This window comes from Gracilinanus agilis, chromosome 5, assembly GCF_016433145.1.
Source record: "Gracilinanus agilis isolate LMUSP501 chromosome 5, AgileGrace, whole genome shotgun sequence".
NCBI lineage: Eukaryota > Metazoa > Chordata > Mammalia > Didelphimorphia > Didelphidae > Gracilinanus > Gracilinanus agilis.
This window is the reverse complement of record NC_058134.1, coordinates 205,453,081-205,472,782: the sequence shown is the minus strand read 5'-3', so window position 1 is coordinate 205,472,782 and position 19,702 is coordinate 205,453,081. Positions and strand designations below refer to the sequence as shown.

Genomic DNA, 19,702 nt, shown 5'->3' with positions numbered 1-19,702 from the left:
TGAGGAAAAAAGAAAATCAAAATCATTATAAGGAATCCACAGAGTCAAGCAAAACAGATTTGGTAAAATTTGTTCACAAAACAAAAATGTATTCTGCAACTTGATTGTATCTGAAGGTAGGCAAGCATGCTACCTACCCATCATTGGTCTCTTGTAATCATCCTTAGCCTTTTTTTCCCCATCTTCATCGCCTTTCTTGTCTTTCTATCTCCCTTCCTCTACTATCTTATTTCCTATTCCTCCCTCTCATATAATTATTTGTTTTTCAACCCTTAGTTTCCATCTTAGAATCAATACTGTGTAATGGTTCCAAGGCAGAAGAGCTGTAAGGGATAGTCAATAGGGGTTAGGTGATTTGCCCAGGGTCACACAGCTAGGAAGTGTTTGAGATCAAATTTGAACTCAGATCTTCCTGACTCCAGGCATGGCTCTCTATCCATTGAACCACTTAGCTGCCCCCTCTTAGATAATTATGACCTTCTAATGCTAAAAGGAGCTGTAGCATCATGAAGAAACAGAACAGAAGAATCATCAAGAAAAAAACACAATGGTGAAGGGACTGGTCCATAGCCATATAGTTATGGCGGGGATGCCCCCCATCAGAACTTGAACTCGGGTCTTTTGGCTTCTAGTCCAGTTTTCTTTCCACTACAACTTGCTTTCTTTCCAAAAATCTTCTTTCTTCCTGTTTGCACTCTATAGTGCTAGCCCTATCTCCTGCCCACTTCCGCAGTCCCAACCTAAGCTGGGGAAGAGAAGTCAAGGGAGTGGGTAGGGCCTGGCCAGGGGTGAGGCAAGAGGGGAGAGGGCCCCGGGACTCACATGTTGAAGAGGTTGAGGCCGATGCGGTAGAGCCTCTTTCGAAGAGTATCAGTAGAGAGGGTGGGGGATTTGCAGCTGGCCGGGTTCTCGCAGTGGTATCGCGGCAGGCTCAGTATCATGGCCTGGAGGGCCTCCTTGGAGGCTGACACCTCTGAGCTCGACTTGGCAGATTTGGTGGAGGCGCTGCTGCTGCTTAGTTGCTCCGAGTTGTCGCCAGTCTCCGTCTCACCCCCTTTGAGTGACCCCCCAACCTCCTCTTCTTCCTCCTCTTCCTCACCCATCGCCCCCTCAGCCTCCTGCCCATTTGTATTCACGTCCCCAACGGCTCCACCTTCTGTCCAAGTGTGCCCAGTAGTTGAAGCAGCTGAACTCACCGCAGGGGAGGCCAAAGCCTCCGCTCCCCCTCCCTCCTCTGCCTCCCCTTTGCCTGCGGCAGGGGCTAATCCAACCGCAGTCTCTTGCCCTCCCAGACAGTTGGCCACAGAAACAGCTGTGGAGGAGGAAACGGAGATGTTCTTCGTGGCGATCTGGACTGTGACATCTCGGAAAGCCATCATGAGGGTGCTTCGACTTTTGGGCAGCCCACCCCCTGGTCCGCTGCCCTCTTCCTCCTCTTCCAGGCTCAGTTCTCCAGTTTCCGCCTGCTCCTTCAGTTCTGTCTCCAGACCGGGGGGACCCATCCCCCCAGCATGGAAGGTCTCATGGATCTCATAGGAGCCCCCTTCCTGCAGGGAGCACATCGTCTTGAGGCTCCAGGTGCTGAGAGCATCGTCTATGGATTTAGCCAGAGACTGGACTTGCTCTGTGAAGGAGTCCTCCAGCTCAGTGAGGGTGCCTGTGATGGTGGCTGGCAGAGATGGAGAGCGGACCAGGGGCAGCCCCATCAGCCCGTAGCCCTCCATCAGAGCCTTCTCGGCTGCGAAAGTCTCTGGATTGGGGACCCGAACCTTGCGCAGGGAGATTCGCCGGGGAAGCCGACTCTCAAGCAGGGAGTTGCGAATCTTCTCGAAGTTCTTGCTAAGCTGGTATTGGCGGAAGGCTGTCTGAATGGTGCAAGCTGCTCGCCGGGACACCAGGTGGCCTCCGTATTTGTGTTCTAGCATTTCAATCTGCAACGGGACACAAAGGACAAAGAAAGTGGTTGGCAAGGCGTGATGGGAAGTGGGAACCCAGAGGATTGTCTCCCCCCATGAGGCCAGCTAGCTGCGGGGAGCAGCAGATGCAGACGAAATGGCGTCGGAGGAAATGGCTTGTCTGAACTTTGGCGACGTCCAGGCAACGCCAACCTGGACTTCCAGGTAGCAAGTTTCCTACTCTGCCCAGGCGGAAAGCAAATGCCCGTGAAGCTCCGGCACTAACAGAGTTCCTGGGACGGTAGAATTTCTAAAGTTATCATAGTGTAACATGCTACACTAGGATAAATTCCTAAATATAAAAATAGACTTTATAAAGACTCTAAAGGCTGTTATGTCCTCCATGGCGCCAACTAAAGGATGTGAAGCTGCAAATAACAGACAGGAAGGAAAGCTTTGAGCAATTGCTGCTGTCCATTTTATTGGACCGCCCTGGAAATTGCTACTTCCTTCACGGGCCACCTGGCAAGTGACTGGTTACCCTATGGAGCAGAATAATCCAGGCTGAATCTTGAGTCTCTAATAACTCAAAGAGTTATTCAAAGGGAGAGGGAAGAGTTATTCCTAGGAAGAGATCCTTCGGGGTCCAGTTGAAACAAGGTTAAGGAGAAAGAGTTGGGCTCGGGCGGAGGGGTCGGGGTGAGAGAGGGATACAGCCACATACCTAATATGACTTAACCTCAGACGAAATTAGATTGCAAGTGAAGTTTGTCCTGGGAGCCCTACCACCTTCACTTTTGTCCCTGCTGAACCTCAGAAGCTTTGTTTTTATGCTCTCCCCTACTCCCTCCATGAACACCAAAGGAGCCTCTGTCACACAATGGTAAAGAAACTGACTCTATTTTACCAATAAGAAAAGTGAACCCAGAGTGGGGAAGTCTCAAATAATACAGTCAATAAATGGCAAAGCTGGGGTGTGAACCCAAGTTTTCTGACTCTTAATTCAGTCCTCTTTCCACTGTACCACAGTGCTAGCCCTCTCTGAGGTCATTACATTTAAAAAGAGATAAAATCTAAGTCAAATGCCTGAACTTGACGTTTAAGGCAACGGCCATAGGCCTTGGAGGGAATCTTCTTGAAGACACAGGGTTTTCTTAGTGTAAGTTCAGGAGTGGGAGGGTGAGAGGGGAGAAAATAATCAATCTGATGTTGTTACACATAATAGATATTTGTTGGGAGGGCAAAGCCCTCACGCAGAGCAATCAATCAACAAACACTTATTAAGCTGATGGGTACATAGACATACTTTGGCACCTTGGTGACAGAACACAGGGAATTCCCCTGTTTGGTTCCCAGTGACTAGAGTTGCTTCTAAGGTGGTTGGCAACAGAAAGTTGCAGGGAGACCACTCCCATGATCTACAAAAGTGAGCTGTAAAACAGTTGACTCCTCTTTTTTCCCTGGCCCAGTGGCTTTTTCTTCCTTGGATTTCCAGTCCAAAGTGAAGCAAAGGGAGATGGAGAATGCCTTTCTCCCTTCCTGACCTCTGCCAGCAGTAATGGTGACTCACAGGTAACACATGGCAGTGCTACTTGCCTACAGCCAGAGAAAAAGAGTTGAAAGACGCTGGAACTAAACCCCAACCTCTTATGTAGTGAAAGGACTTGGAATGCCATCAGAATTCTGGATTCCCAGAATTTACCTTATAGTGAGGGGAGGAAAGGGCCATAGTTTAAATACATTTAAATACCGTAATATGTGTCTTCCCTTCTTTTCCCAAAATGATGGGCACCAAGCTGCAGCATCGTTTTTGAGAGTCCCTTCAAATTGAGTAACCCCAATTTTAGAGTTTCTGAATACAAGAGTTCAGTCACTGAAAATTCTAGGGCGAGATTTTCTTGATGCAACATTCTCCTTGGAGAAAGAAGAAGAAGGCACACAGTTCCTGCAAAGTGGTTACTTGGAGAACCAAGCCAACAAGATACTATGATAGTACAGGTCCTACAGAAGAGAGCTTGCTTGTTCGGCAGCTGCCAAAATATATTTTGCTCCTGGGGGAAAAGTCTAAACTGCAGGGTAGTATCAGGAATCTTTGTGTACATCATGTAGGACTCTGGGAAAGAAGGGCTCTTTTGGAATGCCAAATGAAACCCAATAGCAGTTCTCCAAACCTTGCTCAGGAAATTCTCTCTTATTGGCTAGGTTAGATCCTAAGATCATGGTGCCTTAAAGAATTCAAAATCATACCATGTAGGCAATTACCTACCCAGCCCATATAGACGGCTGGTCCTGACCTGAAGAAATCTACTATGTGCATTAGCATCCCCCTTCAATGAAAGAATGGATTTTTAGAGCTAAAAAGGGCAGTCTGGACTCTCCCAAAGTAGAGAGTACATGGAGGACAATGATCTGGTAGAGTACTGGGTCTAGAGTCAGGAATATACTAGTTCAAATCCAGCCTCAGACACTTGCTAGCCATGTGACCCTGGGCAAGTCATTTAACCTCTGATTGCTTCAGTTTTCTCGTCTATAAAATGGGGATAATAATAGCATTATTATCATTATAATTATAGCCTTATAAACACCTCCCTGGGTTTTTGTGAGGATCAAATGAGATTATGTCTGTAAAGTTTGTCATAGTGCCTGGTACATAGTAGGCACTATATTAATACTAGCTATTATTATTATTATTATTATTATTATTATTACATATCTTTTATCTCTGTGGCTCCTGAGGATTCCCTCACTTCCTAAATCCCTCGGTACTATAGTTTACATGACATATTACATAATCTTTATAGTATGTATATTTATTTGCTAGAAGAAGTGTCTATGGTTTGATGGGAGGCCCCATACTAAATAACACAGTTACCACCAGCCCATGCTTTCCCATAGGTAGCCCTAGAATAGGTGTCGGGATTCCTTATTCTCCAAGCCAGTCCTTTTCCAGGCCCAGAGCCTTCTTGCTCTGTCCCCTTCCTACTATAAAAATCTGTTTTTAGGAATAGCATTTGTAAAATACACACCAACTTTAGTATTATTAACACAATTTTAAAATGTCAGATTTGGGGTGGGCATGGGATCTCAGAGATTATTAAATCTATCCTCCGTATTTTACAGATGAAAAAATTGTGGCTTTTACACTTATTCAGCCAAGATCACACAGCTAGTTAATGACAATAAAAACCTAGGTCTTCTGACTCCATTCTAACAACTGAAAATGTTTAATATGTAATTTACCCTTCTCCTAATTATCTGCCTATTAAATACTATTCTTTAAAAAAGAAAAATCTTAAAATAAAGAAGTAAAGTTCTAATGGTAAAATTTCAGGCCTTAAGAACTAGAGTAAGGAAGTTATTTTAAGGGGTTGGAACCCCTACAATCACATTCCTTAATAGACATGCTTTACCTACTGGCCTGTTTGGATGGCCATCTCTCGTCACCAATGAGATACAGAGGTATAGAAATATTCCTTTTAATGGCAACCTTGCTGTGCTCCCCGTCCCCTATCTTTGCAAAAATGAAATCCTCAAAATGAAAGAAGCACTAGGAATTCAAAGAAAAGCCAAAACTTGGTTCCCTGCTCTCGAGGGACTCACTTTCCAATGTAATAGACAACATACAAATAGCTATGTACATAAAAGATTAGATATGGAAGGGAAGACCTAAAAACTGGTTGGCGGGGATGTGGAGAGGAGAAAGGAAAGGGCCTTTGAAGGGGTGGGAATTACACTGAGTCTTGAAGGAAGTCAGAAATCACAGGTGGGAGCATTCCATTCATTCCATTCATGGAGGACAGCAAAGGGAAGAAAGACAGAATTGGGGTAGGGAACTTCAGGTCCAAAAAGGGCTATTGTCACTGGACTATATAGGGTACAAGTTGGTGGGAGTAAATTGTGAGAAGACTGGAAAAGGATTAAGAGATAAGGTTGTGAAGGGCTTTAAATGTCAAACAGAGGGTTTTTTATTTGGTCCTGAAGATAACAGGGAGCCATAAAAGTTTATTTGGGTAGGGGTTAGATGATGACATAACCAGATCTGTGCTTTAGGAAATTTCCTTTGGCAACTGAGTGGAGGATGAATTGAAGTGAGGCCAGACTTATGATCAGGAGACCAGCCAGAAAGTTATTGCAGGAATCCAGGCATGAGGTAAGGAGTACTTGCAATATGAAGGCAGTTGTGTGAGAGGAAAGAAGGGGACAAATCAGGGAAATGGGAAGGTAGATGCAATAAGATGACAACAATTTGATTATGTGAATTGAGTGTAAGTAATGAATCATGAATAACCACTTAATAGCAAAGTAATAAGAAAGTTGAGAAGAGGGGAAGGTTGGGTGGGTGTGGAGAGTTAATGAGTTCAATTTTGGGCATGTTGAGTCTAACATGTCTAAGTGCTATCGAGTTTGAGATGTCCAAGAGACAGTTAGTCATGTGGGACTAGGGTTCAGGGGATCATCTGCAAAGAGATGATAACTGAATTCATGGTAGTAGATAAGATTTCCAAGTGAGATAGTGCAGAGGGAAAAGAGATGAGGATTGAGGACAAACCATCGGAGGTACACCCACAGTTAGTGGGATTGAACTGGAAGTAGATTCAGCTAAGGAGAAAGTTAGTCAGACAGGTAAGAGGAGAACTAGCAGTGACATGAAAATCTGGAGGCGAGAGAATCCAGAAGATGGTTATCTAAAGTGAATATCTAAGGGTGCAGAGAGGTCAAAAAGAATGAAGATTGATAAAAGATATCTGGAAATTAAGAGATCACTGGCAGAGGAAGTGGAGGCAACAAGTGGGGATGGCTTTCTCAAGGAGTGAAGTCACAAAACAGAGAACATACCCAGGAATTGCAGAGTTCATGACCATGGAAGTGGAACACTTGTGGGTGATAATGAGATTCAATGTATGACCATCCCTGTATGTAGCCAAGGTAAAATAGAGGAGTAGGTCATGGCAAAGGTATAAATTGAGAAACTAGGAAGTTGGGGTGTTTCAGGAAATATCCATATGCATGTTAAAGTCTCAAAAAATGAGAGCAGGAGTTGGGATGGAGAGAAAAACTGAGCCATTCACTGAACTCTTTGAGGAAGGAATCAATAGGGTCAATAGATAACATCTACAAGAATTTCAATTAAATGATAAATGTAGATTGAGTGAACTTAAAGTAGAAATTACTGAACAATGATGATAGAGGGAGAATCTGGAAGTATAACAAAGAAAGAATATTCTGACTTCCCCACCTTGACCTATGCTAATTAGGAAGTATGAATGAAAGCATAATCAATACTGGAAAGGGTGGCCAGCTATATAGTTTTGTTAGAAAGAAGTCAGGTCTTAGTGAGAGCCAAAGATGGAAAGATTGAAAGGAAGTTTTAGGATGAAGGCAAGTTTGCAAATTGTGGTGTAGGAGCATAATGGAATAAGAGATTTTTTTTGGGGGGGGGTACATAGTAAGTGTGGAAATGGGATTGCCTTTCCCTTTCCTATTTTTGAATTAATCAACCAAAGCTTGAGTACCCCTACTTGGCACTAGGTGGGGGAGTTCACAAGCCACTTAGAGAGCTCTACTCTTTCAACTCAATCAGTCAGAAACTTGTGAATCTTTTGATAAGAGTTTATACTCTTATAGGACGAGAGGTGGAACCTACAAACAATGCCTCCCTGGACAGTGCTAAGCAAATGAAAGACTGCAATTGGTCCCTGTAAGGTGGAGGAAGGGACAGGAAGTGATGTAAAAAAAAAGGACTATAAAAGTTGATGAATTTCCTGTCCAAGAGGGGTTCATCCTGAATTTTTGGGTTGAAGGAGCTTGAACTGGGACCACAGCTCTTGGACTGCTTCTGGTAAGACTGCTCCTGGATCTTCTCCCTTTGGATCTTCTCCTCATGAGTGAAAAGCTGACCTTCCTTTCCTGGTTTCTGGAGAGATAGTTCCAGAGAGACCTCCCCTTCTTGGAGGAGGCAGCATGGGTTGAATCCTTGCTTAAGTCAACACCAAGCCCTCTGGCTGAGGGGTTAACAAGCCCTTCATGGATTAAGCCGGGGACCAGAGCAACATTTAGGGTGATAAGCTAGACTTCTTACTCTGCCCTCTCTTTCATTTCTCTACTTTCACTCTCTCCACCTTTTTTTGTAAATAAAAGCTGCTAAAAGTCATTTTGACTTGAGCTGTATTAATTTTAAAATTGGCGACCACAGTATTATCTTAAAATTCTTATATATTTTAGTCAACCCCCTTAATTTAAATCCTTACATAAGGAAGTAGGTAGTCTAGAATAGAGAATGGTTTTCTATAGCAAGACAAGAGGCTAGCATGTCAAGGTGGTTCTAGTTTGGGAACCAGAGAAAGCTCTTTGACAAAGATGACAGCCTGAATATGGGGCTAATGCAAACTTAGAATCCAGTGCTTGTTTGAAGACTTGGCTCAAGGACCACTTCCTATTTAAAGCTTTTCCTCAGTCCCCCTCACTGTTGTGAGTGATTTCACTTCAAATTACCTTAAATTTACTTTTCTACATATACATGTTATATTCTAAGAAGAAGGTAAATTCCTTGAGACACAAAACATTTATTAATTGCTTAAGTTCTAGTGATAAATATACAGGCAAACAAGATGGTCCATACCCTTAAGGAGCTTACATTCTAAATAGAGGAAAACAAAACATGAAGCAGAATTGGAAAGAGAATAGGGAGGGTGACTTTGCTATTATTGGTGAGGAGGTGAAGTATAGAAAGTAAATTGAGCTGGGAATGTTGACAGAAGGGGCTGTTTGACTTTGGTCTTCACCACTCCAGCATTTAGCACAGTTCCTTATATACAGTAGGTGCAAATGATTGCTTGTTGGATTTAATTGAATGACATTTCGAATCTGGAATATGGAAGTCAGCATAGATAAAATGCATCTTTTCTTTATTAGTTCTACTTTAGTAAATATAGGTAAAAGTAAAAAGTTATTTCTTAATTTGTAGGTTTATTTGACTTTTTTTTATCAAATGAGATATGTAAAGTGCTTTGTAAACCTCAAGATCCTGAATAAATGCTAGCTATTATCGATAATTCTTATTATTGATGGTTATTAAGCCTATCTATCCATCTTTCTCCTCTCCAATTCAAGTTGACAAGTTAGACTGCTCTTCTATCTATCCCATGACCTGCATACATTCACTCATGCTCTAGAATGGTCAAACTTCTCTGCCTTCCTGTGTCCTACCTATTCTTCAAGGTCCATCTGAAGTCCTACTATGAAGATAGAATGATCTCTCTTTGTCTATTTTAATGAAATCAATAAGAAACCTTTAACTCAATCAATCAAGAACTCAAAGCACCCCTACTTAACACTTAAGTAAGAGAGTTCACAAGTCAAAAACTCTCACCTCCAAAGGTGACTTTCCAGCCTGGGGTAGGACTAAGCAAATTGAAAGACTACAATTGGTTTCTGTGAAGAAGGGGGAGTGACAGGAAATGATGTGGAAAAGGAACACAAGAGAAAAGACCAGCAATAGCCTTCTACTATTTCTTTCCTGGCATTTGGAGTGATTGGTTCCTGAGATTCCTGCCTTAGGTTTGGAGGATACTCTTTCCTGGATCTTCCTTTGGTTTGCAAGCTTCCCGCTCTCCCTCTCTTTCTAATCTCATTCACTTCCATGACTTCATATATATTCTCACAGATGACTTTCTAAACAATAACTCTTGCCTGACATCTCCCAATATTTAGACCTACATTTCAAATTTCCAACAGGACATCTCTCTGTCTCTCTGTCTCTCTGAATATCTCATTCTTCCTTATGTCCTACAACCCATAAACATGCTTCCCTTATTTTAGGCTGGCGCATTACACTTCACCCAGTTACCGTTATTTGAAATTTTGCTTTAAAAAAGTTTTCCCCATCTTCATTACTTCTCATATCCAGTCTGTTAATAATAACCATTCACATTTGTAGCCAGGTAAGTTTGGCCTCAGAGTCAGGAAAACCTGGATTTTCAAGTGCTGCCAACTTTGACATATATTGACTATGTGACCTTGGGCAAGTCATTTGAACTCTTTCTCAGTAACAAAGCAGCTCTCTAAAGCTGCAAGTTACAGAAAAAATGACTGATCTGCATTGGTAGAAGGAATGTGAACACTAGGATTGCTCTGCATCAGTAAAATTCCACAATTGGATATATAGTTCTTTACATATGTCCAAATATAGGTTGATAGACATAATCAATTAATTAATCAACAAGCATTTATTGAATGCCTACAATGTGTCCAGCACTGTACTAGGTGCTAAGAATACAAATATTAAAAAGTCAAACAAATGTAAAGTAAAACAAATATAAAAAAGTCAATCTCTACTCTCAAAGAGCGAATGAAGAGATATATGGATAGATGGTGTTGAAATTTAAATTAAGGTAAACTGAGGCAACAAAGTTCTGAGCACCTTCAATTTGTTGATAAGGTTAGTGATTACCAGTATGAGGGGTCTTTAGCTCTTCAACAAGCCAAGAGATCTCAACTGAAAACTGGTGGATCATTTTTTCAGACAAAATGAAGAGAATCCCAAAAAATGGAAGTCAGTATCATAAATGGGGAAAGCAATTGATTGGTTACGAAGCTTAAAACATCATATGAATGGGAGACGATTTGCATGGATGGAAACGGGAGTGTGGGACTAGTAACTCCTTTCATCTTGTTGTCACTAGGAAATTCTGATTTAGTCCACCTGCAAGAATAACTAATGGCTTATACATGCCAGATTTCCTCTAATTGATCAAGGAAAGTTAGAGGTATAGAGATAACAGGTTTCTTTTCATTAAAGTGACTTATCGAGAAACTGAACTTTTAAACTTGGAAGACCAGACTTCAGCACCTATGAACTTTTGAAATTAACTCAAAAGACAAAGAAACGTGACTTTAGCAGTTACACAAAATATCGGTGGTGACATAGAATAGAATCAACTATAAAAATGGAGACAATATCAATTTGATCTTCTCAATAGGGAAGTAGATAGATCTTCTAGGTTTGTAAAGCATTTCCCTTTCAGTAGCCTTGTGATATGAACAGTACAAATATTATTATTCTACAGATGAAGTTTTTATTATTTCTATTTTACAGATGAGGAAACTGAGACTTTGAGAAGCATCTGAGGTAAGATTTAAACCCATGAATCCCCATGCCAACTCCAACATTTTGTCCAATATCCCATGTTGCTGTCAAGTCCTTTAGGTTCTTCCTACACATCTCTTACATACATCCCCTCTTCTATTTTATTGTTGTTACTCTAGTTCAACTCCTCACTATCACCAGTATATACTTTTACAAAACCTTTTTAATATGATATAATCAAAGTCATTCATTTTATATTTTTCAGTGTTCTCTGTCTCTTCTTTGGTCTTAAATTCCTTCCTTTCCCACAGAACTGATGAGTATACTATTCTAGGTTCACCGAATTTCTTTATGATTTCACTTTTTATATTTAAGTCATTTACTCATTTTGAATTTATTTTGGTATAGGGTGTGAGATGTGATCTAAACCTAGTTTCTCCCATACTGTTTTCCAGTTTTCCCAGCAGTTTTTTGTCAAGCAGTGGGTTCTTGTCCCCAAAGCTAGCATCTTTAGGTTTATCGTACACTCTTTGCTGAGGTCATTTACCCCAAGTCTATTCCATTGATCCTCCCTTCTGTCTCTTAGCCAGTACCATATTTTTTTGATGACTGCTGCTTTATAGTACAATTTAAGATCTTGTACTGTTAGGCCTCCATCCTTCACATTCTTTTTTCATTACTTCCCTTGGTATTCTTGATCTTTGGTTCTTCCAGATGAACTTTGTTATCATTTTTTCTAATTCTATAAAAAAAAGTTTTTTGGTCGGTTGATACCTGTATATACTTTTGCAAAAAGCTCCTAACTAGTCTTGCTGTTCCTCTTTCTGCCTCTTCTTCATCCATTCCATCATACTATTCCTTATACACATATCAAATCGTATAATTCTGCTCAAACTGTAAACATCCTAGTCTCTGGCCTTTATTATCCTTCCCACCTGGAAGCTGTGCTCACTCCCACTACTGCCTGCTGAAATTCTACCCATGCGTTAAGATTCAGCTCAAATGTCATCTCCTCCGTGGAGTCTTTCCTGACTCTCTCAAACATTAATATCTATTTCCCCCTTGGACATAATTTAGTTTTTACTTATCCTTCATCCTTCCTCCCACTAGTAGACAGTGAACAGCTTGAAGGCAGGGATAAGACCTTATCGATGTTTGGTATCTCCACTAATACCTAGAAAGCAGTCTTCGGGTGGTACATGCTTAATAAATATCTCTTGAATGAATTTTTCCATCGTTATTTCAAATACAAAATCACTAATCTTTCCTATCTCTCATCCTTTCACAACTATTGCTACCTCTAGGGAAATACCATATCCATATTTTGTAGCTCCAGATAGGGGTTTTGTACCAAAAACAGTTAATCCAGAAGCAGTTAATGTCAATAACTTTTATTAACTACCTACTGTATGCCAGACCCTGTACTAAGCACTGGAAACATCTAATATAGAAGCAGAATATTAGTGCTAAAAGGGAGTTAGAAGCATCTTACATCATTTAAGCTAGAGACTTACTCTGAGATCTTCTAATGCTATATTTCTCAAACTGCATCCTATGAAATCCTTGTGTTCTGTGCAATGTGATTAGGAGTTCCCATTATCATAGAGATTGGTGCTGGGAGGAGTCATAGAAATCATCTAGTCTGCATTTTATGAATGAAGAAACAAGACCCTTAAGGGATGCGACTTGCCCAGGGTCACCGAGTAGATGTTACCAGTGCAAGTCCCATAGTCTCTATTTAAGTGCTAGTCCTCAGTTCTTTCTCCACTATACCATGCTGTCTCCACATCAATACCAGTGATATCTTCCCTGCTAAATTTTATGTAGGGGCAGCTAGGTGGTATAGTGGATAGAGTGCTGGGTCTGGAACCAGGAAAACCTAAATTTAAATCCAACCTCAGACACTTACTTAGCTGCATGACATTAAGCAAATAACTTAACCTTATTTGCCTCAGTTTCCTCATTTTTAAAATGAGCTGGAGGAGGAAATGGCAAACCATTCTAGTATCTTTGCCAGGAAAACCCCAAATGGGTTCATGAAATCAGACAAGATTAACTCTGTAATCTCAAAATTTTATGTCTCAAATATTTACTACATATGATATTTGGAGTAGTATGAAAATAAGTTTATTTTCCTGTATTATACTCCCAAACTCCTCCTTTCCACTTTGTCCTGGAGTCATTCTCTCTCCTTAAATCCCCTAGACTAGCATATGACATAACCAAAAGTATTCCATCATCAAATTTGTTTTCTCAGAAAAGTAAAGTGATTTGCCTAGGCTCCCACAATTAGTGGAAGAATTAGGGTTAGAACTCAGGTCTTCTTATTCCTGTTCCAGTGCTTTCTACTACCCCAACCTATGCTTTCATGCCCAGTTCATTAGGTGCTACTAGAGATTCAGAGATGGGTATCTGGATCCATCTTGAATACAAGGTCTTCCATGGGTATTTGAACAAAAACTTTACAAACTCTTCCCGTACTCTCAACCTTTCACCCCCACTTTCCCTCCTTAGGGAATTCCATGTCTGTGTCTTATCAGGGCAATGAGGCACGAGAAGGAGGTACCAAGGAGAGAGCAGAGTCAGGGTGTCTTAGATGAAGGTCTTTCAATGAGATTCATTCCCTGGCACGAGAAGAGATACACAAGTCCATTATGCCAAAACGTTCATTCCAGGGAAAACAGACAATTTTATATACCAGGGTGTCAAGGAACTATAAAAGGCACAACAAAGTCCCAAAAAGGAGTCTTTGGAGGAGTAGCAACAGCATAGATGACGTCCGTTTGCCTGAGAGTCATTTGCTATTAGAGCCTGCCTTGCCCATCCAGGGTTCATAGACTTCAGTTGTCATTAATGTCTAATTACTCCTATGGAGTTTTTTCATGATTTTTAAGCTCAGCAGTTTCACTGATCTTTGCTTAATTCTAGGTCTATCCCACTTCTCTAGTAAGTAACCAAGAAACTTTATATGGGGACCGAGTTGTGGACCGAAAAGGTAGATTGGTGATGGAAGAGTGGGGTTAGAGCATCTCTTGCCTCCCACTAAGCCCCGTGCATCATTAGTAATTACTGCTTAGTCACTCCTCCCCAAACAGCTGTCTTCAGCTAACACCAGAGGCAAGGAGGACTTAGAACTGGGTTCCATTTCTCTAATGTGCCTCTTGATGTTAATTAGTAGGCTTCATTTTGATGGCTTGGGGCCATGGGGCTACACTAATTGAGATGGAAAGGAGATTGACAGGAGATTGATGCTAAATTGGGTTGGGGATAGAGTGAGAATGGCTCTCAGGACCTCCAAGTATGTATGGCTCCTATTGGGTTTGGGCTGGAGAAGTCAGAACTCTGATCTTAAAGGTTTCTTCTGAAATTTAAATCAGTGTTTCCAAGCCCAAATCATACTTCGGGTACATAAAATATCTAAATTCTCAGCTAAAATTGTTCTGTCCTCCATAGTCTCAGTAAAGTAAATAAGTGACTTGGTGACTCAGAGAGCAGAAAGAAGGAACAGGGGAGGAAAGGCAGCCAGATGTAGGTGGACCAAGATACAAGTCACAAGAAAGAGGAGAAATGGAAGCCAAGATTTTTTTAGACGCATAGATTCTAAAAAAGTAATTATATTTGGTAATAAAAGTTTTGCAGATCAGTAACAATTTGTTCCAGAGTGAAAGAAAACAAGAATAATTTTTTGAAATCTGTAAGGAACAACCAAAGTGTTAGCTATACCAAGCTGAAGTTATAACATTATGTTTAAGGTCACCCTCCTTGTGTCCTGGGGTAAGGAAGCTAATTAGGTACCAGAGAAGGAGCAATAAGAAGTAGGCATGTGGGAGGAGGACAAAAGTACCAGAGCTAGGATAGAGGTCACAGGGGATTTAGAATGTTTAGATCTGGTTCAATAACTGAAGAAGCATACAGAAGGTAGGTCTCTTCTAAATCTTAGGATTGACACAAAGAAAGAGGCAGGAATTCTCTTGGGACCCTTCACAGAACAGGCTATAAAGTCTCGTTTGTTAGATAGCTTTTAGTTAAAGGATAGGTACCCATTCTCCTATGAAGAAGAAATTTCATAAAAGATACCATCAGAGAAATGGATGGTAGGAAAAGAAGATACAACTGTTGCATAATAAGAGTCAGGGTTAGCCACTGGACATATCATCCTCTTCTCTGGTATCTCTTCAATGTCAGAACAAGAGGAAGGTTCTCACCACGTTGGTGGCTACTCCTTGGCAGATTTATTGTAGGACATAGACAAGAGTCACCCAAGATGGCCAGACACAAATAGACTGCTATTTGTATCACCAGACAGAGTACTCAACATTAGTGGGATAATTGATCTAATGGAGTTGAAGTGCCCATCCTTTTGGGAGAGTTTAGGGTTCCTCAATAAGTAGAGTCAGGGAAATGAATAAGAAGAGTCAAAGAGGATTCTATTTCCCCCAAATCCCAAGTGCCACTAACCATAGTTCAGCAGCTCTTTGTCATGTGCCAATGTATACAAATCCTTCTGTTTTCTATAGACTGATGCTTCTACCCACTTCCTTTTCCTTGACCCAATTGCCCCATTGCAATGACCACCATTTTACCCATGAGTGAAGTATAACCCTTGGTAAGACTGGATCTTTAGTCTGACTTTCTCAAAACCTGGGTCAGGGAAGTAGGAAGTATATGAGCATCATCATCTTTCAGATTTGGAATATTAATACCTCTAGCAACCCAGCACTATCCTCATTCTGTATATTTCATGGAATCAGAGCTAGAAGGGATGAGGACATTGGAGCCCAGAGAGATTATTTGCCCAAGGTTTAGAAGACAGTAGTACCTTGATTTTAAGCCTAGTGCTCTTCTCACTCTACCATATCACATCTTTGCCTGCCCTGATAGATCACATTTAGTGCTGCAGATGAAGCATTAAACTTGAACTCAGAGAACTGGATTCTAATCCTTGCCTCTTACCATTTGCATGACCTTGGGCAAATCACACAATTATTCTGGGTTTCGCTTTCCTTTCTGGCAAAATGGGAATAATAATACTTGCTTTGTCTGCCTCACCAAATTGTTTCTAGGATCAATCTATACTATACCAGTATAAGACATTATTTTTATTGGGCAGGTTTAGGGGAATAGAACTGAGAAGAGTTTCACAGGGAAGACGCACAGAGACTATGAGGGAAAAGGACAATTCCAGCCTAGCTAGAAGCAGAGGGACCACTTCTAACCTGAGAATTTATAATTCCATAGGGCCTGCAGGGAGTCCTAGATCCTAGATCCTAGTTGGAAAGAACCTCAGGGGATTATCCTTCCTGGCTCTTTGCTTTACCATTCAATTGATAAGGTGATTCTGACTCTGAAAAAGTAACTTGACTAAGATTGCAGAGTGAGTCAATGATGGAGGGGAAGCTAGAACTCAGGTTAAATGCCTCCTAGTACATCACTCTATCCATCACATCATATTATGTCCCTCAAATCCAGACTTGTTATCCTTTCTTGACTCCAGACTTTATACCATGGGCTTCCTTTTTCTCTCTCTCTTCTTCTCCATCAGTGAGATAATCTACTGCATAGTGTCATAACCAAGTAGTTAAATTAAGTGAGGGAGTGTGGAGGAGTCCAAAATTGTCATTAAGATTTTTAAAATGTTATGTGTTTTGTGGGTAACATACAGATATTACAGGGGATAGATAGAGTACTCAGTCTGGAGTCATGATGATCTGAATTTGAATCCTGTCTCAGACACTTAATAGCTATGTTTTCCTGGGCAAGTTACTTAACATCTATAAGCCCCAGTTTTCTCAACTGTAAAACGGGGTTAATAATTACACCTTCCTTGCCCTCTATCAAAGTTGTTGTGAGAATCAAATAAAATAATATTTGCAAAGTGCTGTGTAAACTTTAAATTGATATAGAAATGTTAGCTATTATTATTGTTGTTGCTATTATTATTAATTCTGTGTGCCTGTTTTATGAGGAAGGAGATGGGAAAAAAAACAGGTGAAGAGGCAGTGAGTGATACCTGGGGAATATGCGGGAAACATTAGGCTACAGATGTGGCCATTCTTGGGTGGGATAAGTACAGGAGACCTGAGTCTGAGCAGACCTTCCCTAAGCCAGCAGAGAGTTCTGGAAAAGAGTCCAGTTTGGCAGGAGATGGAAAGAAAAGAGGCCACACATTTCTTTCTCTCTGTATACCAAATGGCGCTCTATCTCATGATGCATCAGCCAACCTCTTCATGAGAATCAAATGGAAACCATCAGTAAATTTAAAGCTGGTCAGCAAGTCCACTGATCAAATTGTTTTTTTTTTTAATTTATTCTTTGGGTCTTTTGTATTGTTTATGGATTAATTCTTTCCTTGTGAATGAACTCTTAGCAAACTCATCTGGATTTTAGAATGTGCAACAGGGAAATATAGAAGAAAGGTTAGTGTTGAGCAAGAAGCATTCAATTATGAAAATATGTAAGAATGATTAACAAAGTCTGAATGGAGCGTTAGGCTTCAGACAAACAAGGGTTTGAGTTAGTAGTGAGCTTTTCATTCAGTACTTTACGATAGTCAGCATGATCCTAGCATCCATGTTTTCACAGAAAAGACCTCTCATGTAATCATCACAAAAGATTTTCAGGCTGTAAAGGACTTTAGCAGTCACCCAATCTGACTGATAACCAAAAGGAAACTCTACTAAAACTTACTCAAAAAATATTCATCCAGCCTCTTCTCAAAGACTTTCAAAGAAAGAGAACCCATCATCTCTTAAAGCAGTTCATTCCACTTTTGGAGAGCTCTCAGTGTTAGGATGTGTTTCCTGACATCAAGCCTAAAATTATCTCTTTACTATTTTCACCCATTTCTTCTGGTTCTGCCCTCTAGGTCCAAACAGAATAGATCTAATAGTTCCTCTACATGACAGCCCATTCAAATACTGGGATATGCCTGTCACGTACCCTTAAATTTTCTCTAGGCTAAACATCCCTGATTCCTTCCATCACTCCTCCTATGACATGGATTTGATTCCCTTTACTACATTGGTTGTCCTTTCCTCTATGCTCTCCAGCTTATGAATGTCCTTAAGCTAGGTACTCAGAAATGAACACAATATTCCAGATAAGGTCTGACCAGGACAGAGCACAGAGGAACTGCCCTCTTCTTTTTCCTGGAAGCGGGGACTCTCTTTAATGAAGCCTAAGATCACATTAGCATTTTTGGCTGCCACATCCCATTGCTGACTCATCTTGAGGTCACAGCCCACAGATACCTCTAGATCTATTATCTAGTCATGTATCCTTCATCCTGTACTTCTGAAGCTGACTTTCAAATCTAAGACTTTACATTGATCCTATTTCTCTTCTTAGGGGAGAAGCAATTAAATAAAGAGTCAGCTACAAAACCAGAAAGACCTGGGTCCAAGTCTCAGTTTTGATACATGCTGGCTGTGCAATCCTGAACAAGTCTACTAATCTCTCAGTCTTGAGAAAACACTCTAAAACAGGAAGTTTCAGAGAAGGAATCAACTTGATTAGCAGAAGTTTTTTCACCCAAATGCTAATGAAATCATAAATCTAGTCCTTATCCCTGCTGTCACAGGAGGCATGATAGAGATTGTTTAGTCCAATGCCTTCACTTTTCAAAAGAGAAAAGAACATTTCAGAGAAGTCAAAGGTCTTGTTTAACTCACCAGAAGTTACAAGAAGATCTAATATAGTTTTTAAAATCTATGATTTTCCATTCTCAGTTTTTTAAAATAGAGAAGAAATAGTAAAGATGGAAATTGAATCCAGGTTCTTTTTACTTCAAAACTGGTGTTCTTTCCACCAAATGAACTCCCATCCATTCTACCACCATCCCTTTGATTTTACAGATAAAGATACTGAAATTCAGAATAAGGTGAGTGACTTTCCCAAGGTTACACAATTCATGCTAGAAACAGAACTGGAATCCAAGTCGTCTAAGCCCCAATCCAGTGCTCTTTCTTCACACTATTTCTGTCCTAACTTCTTAATAAATATTTTAAAGTCTTAACTTAGACATAAAAAGAGCACTTCTATAGAATAGAATACAAGAAAGGGTTCACTGTGAATCTCCATTTCATACCATTTGTTTTCTTTAAAAATAGTATGTTTTAAATTCTCCACATTATTTTTAAAATTGTCCTCTTTTCTGTGCTTCCTACTGAAATTCTTTTTATTCTCTTTTGTGCATTTAAAAAAATATTAAAATGGCCCTTTTGGGGGCATCATTGTTACTAACTCCTCCTCTTCCCTAGTTAAAAGCTGAAAGAGAAAAAAACTTTGAACGAATAAGCATAGTCAAGCAAAATGAATCCACACACTGGCCGTGTCCAAAAAATGTATATTTCTGTACTTTATATTTATCACTTTTCAGGAAGTAACATGTTACATCACAGAGACCTAATTGGTCAGAGTTCTTAAGTTGTTCAAAATTATTTTTTTCAGTCATCCTTGTATAATTGCTCTTCTGTTTCTGCCTTTATAACCAAGATTCTCTGAGATCATATTTTTCATCATTTATGACTCAGTGATATTTTATCACTCATATACACAATTTCTTCAGCCATTCCACAATTGTCTAAGAGGAAATCTAAAACATGTCCTTGGATTCTAATTCTCCTTTCTCTTCTTTTCTCTTCTTTCTCTTCTTTTCTCTTCTCTTCTCCTCTCTTCTCTTCTCTTCTCTTCTCTTCTCTTCTCCTCTCCTCTCCTCTCCTCT

The 19,702-nt window shown here is 40.4% G+C and overlaps 1 protein-coding gene across 2 annotated transcripts in view; it reads right to left on the bottom strand.

The window, feature by feature from the left end:
• IQSEC3 (IQ motif and Sec7 domain ArfGEF 3) overlaps positions 1-19,702 on the bottom strand; it is a 155,392-nt gene that overhangs the window by 49,426 nt on the left and 86,264 nt on the right. Inside the window, exon 4 of one of the 2 annotated variants that reach the window (XM_044678205.1) lies at positions 823-1,931. In XM_044678205.1, coding sequence (XP_044534140.1) covers positions 823-1,931 — 1,109 coding nt within the window. Of the gene's footprint in view, positions 1-822; positions 1,932-19,702 lie in introns of those variants that run through there. The other variant, XM_044678206.1, reaches the window with a different exon arrangement.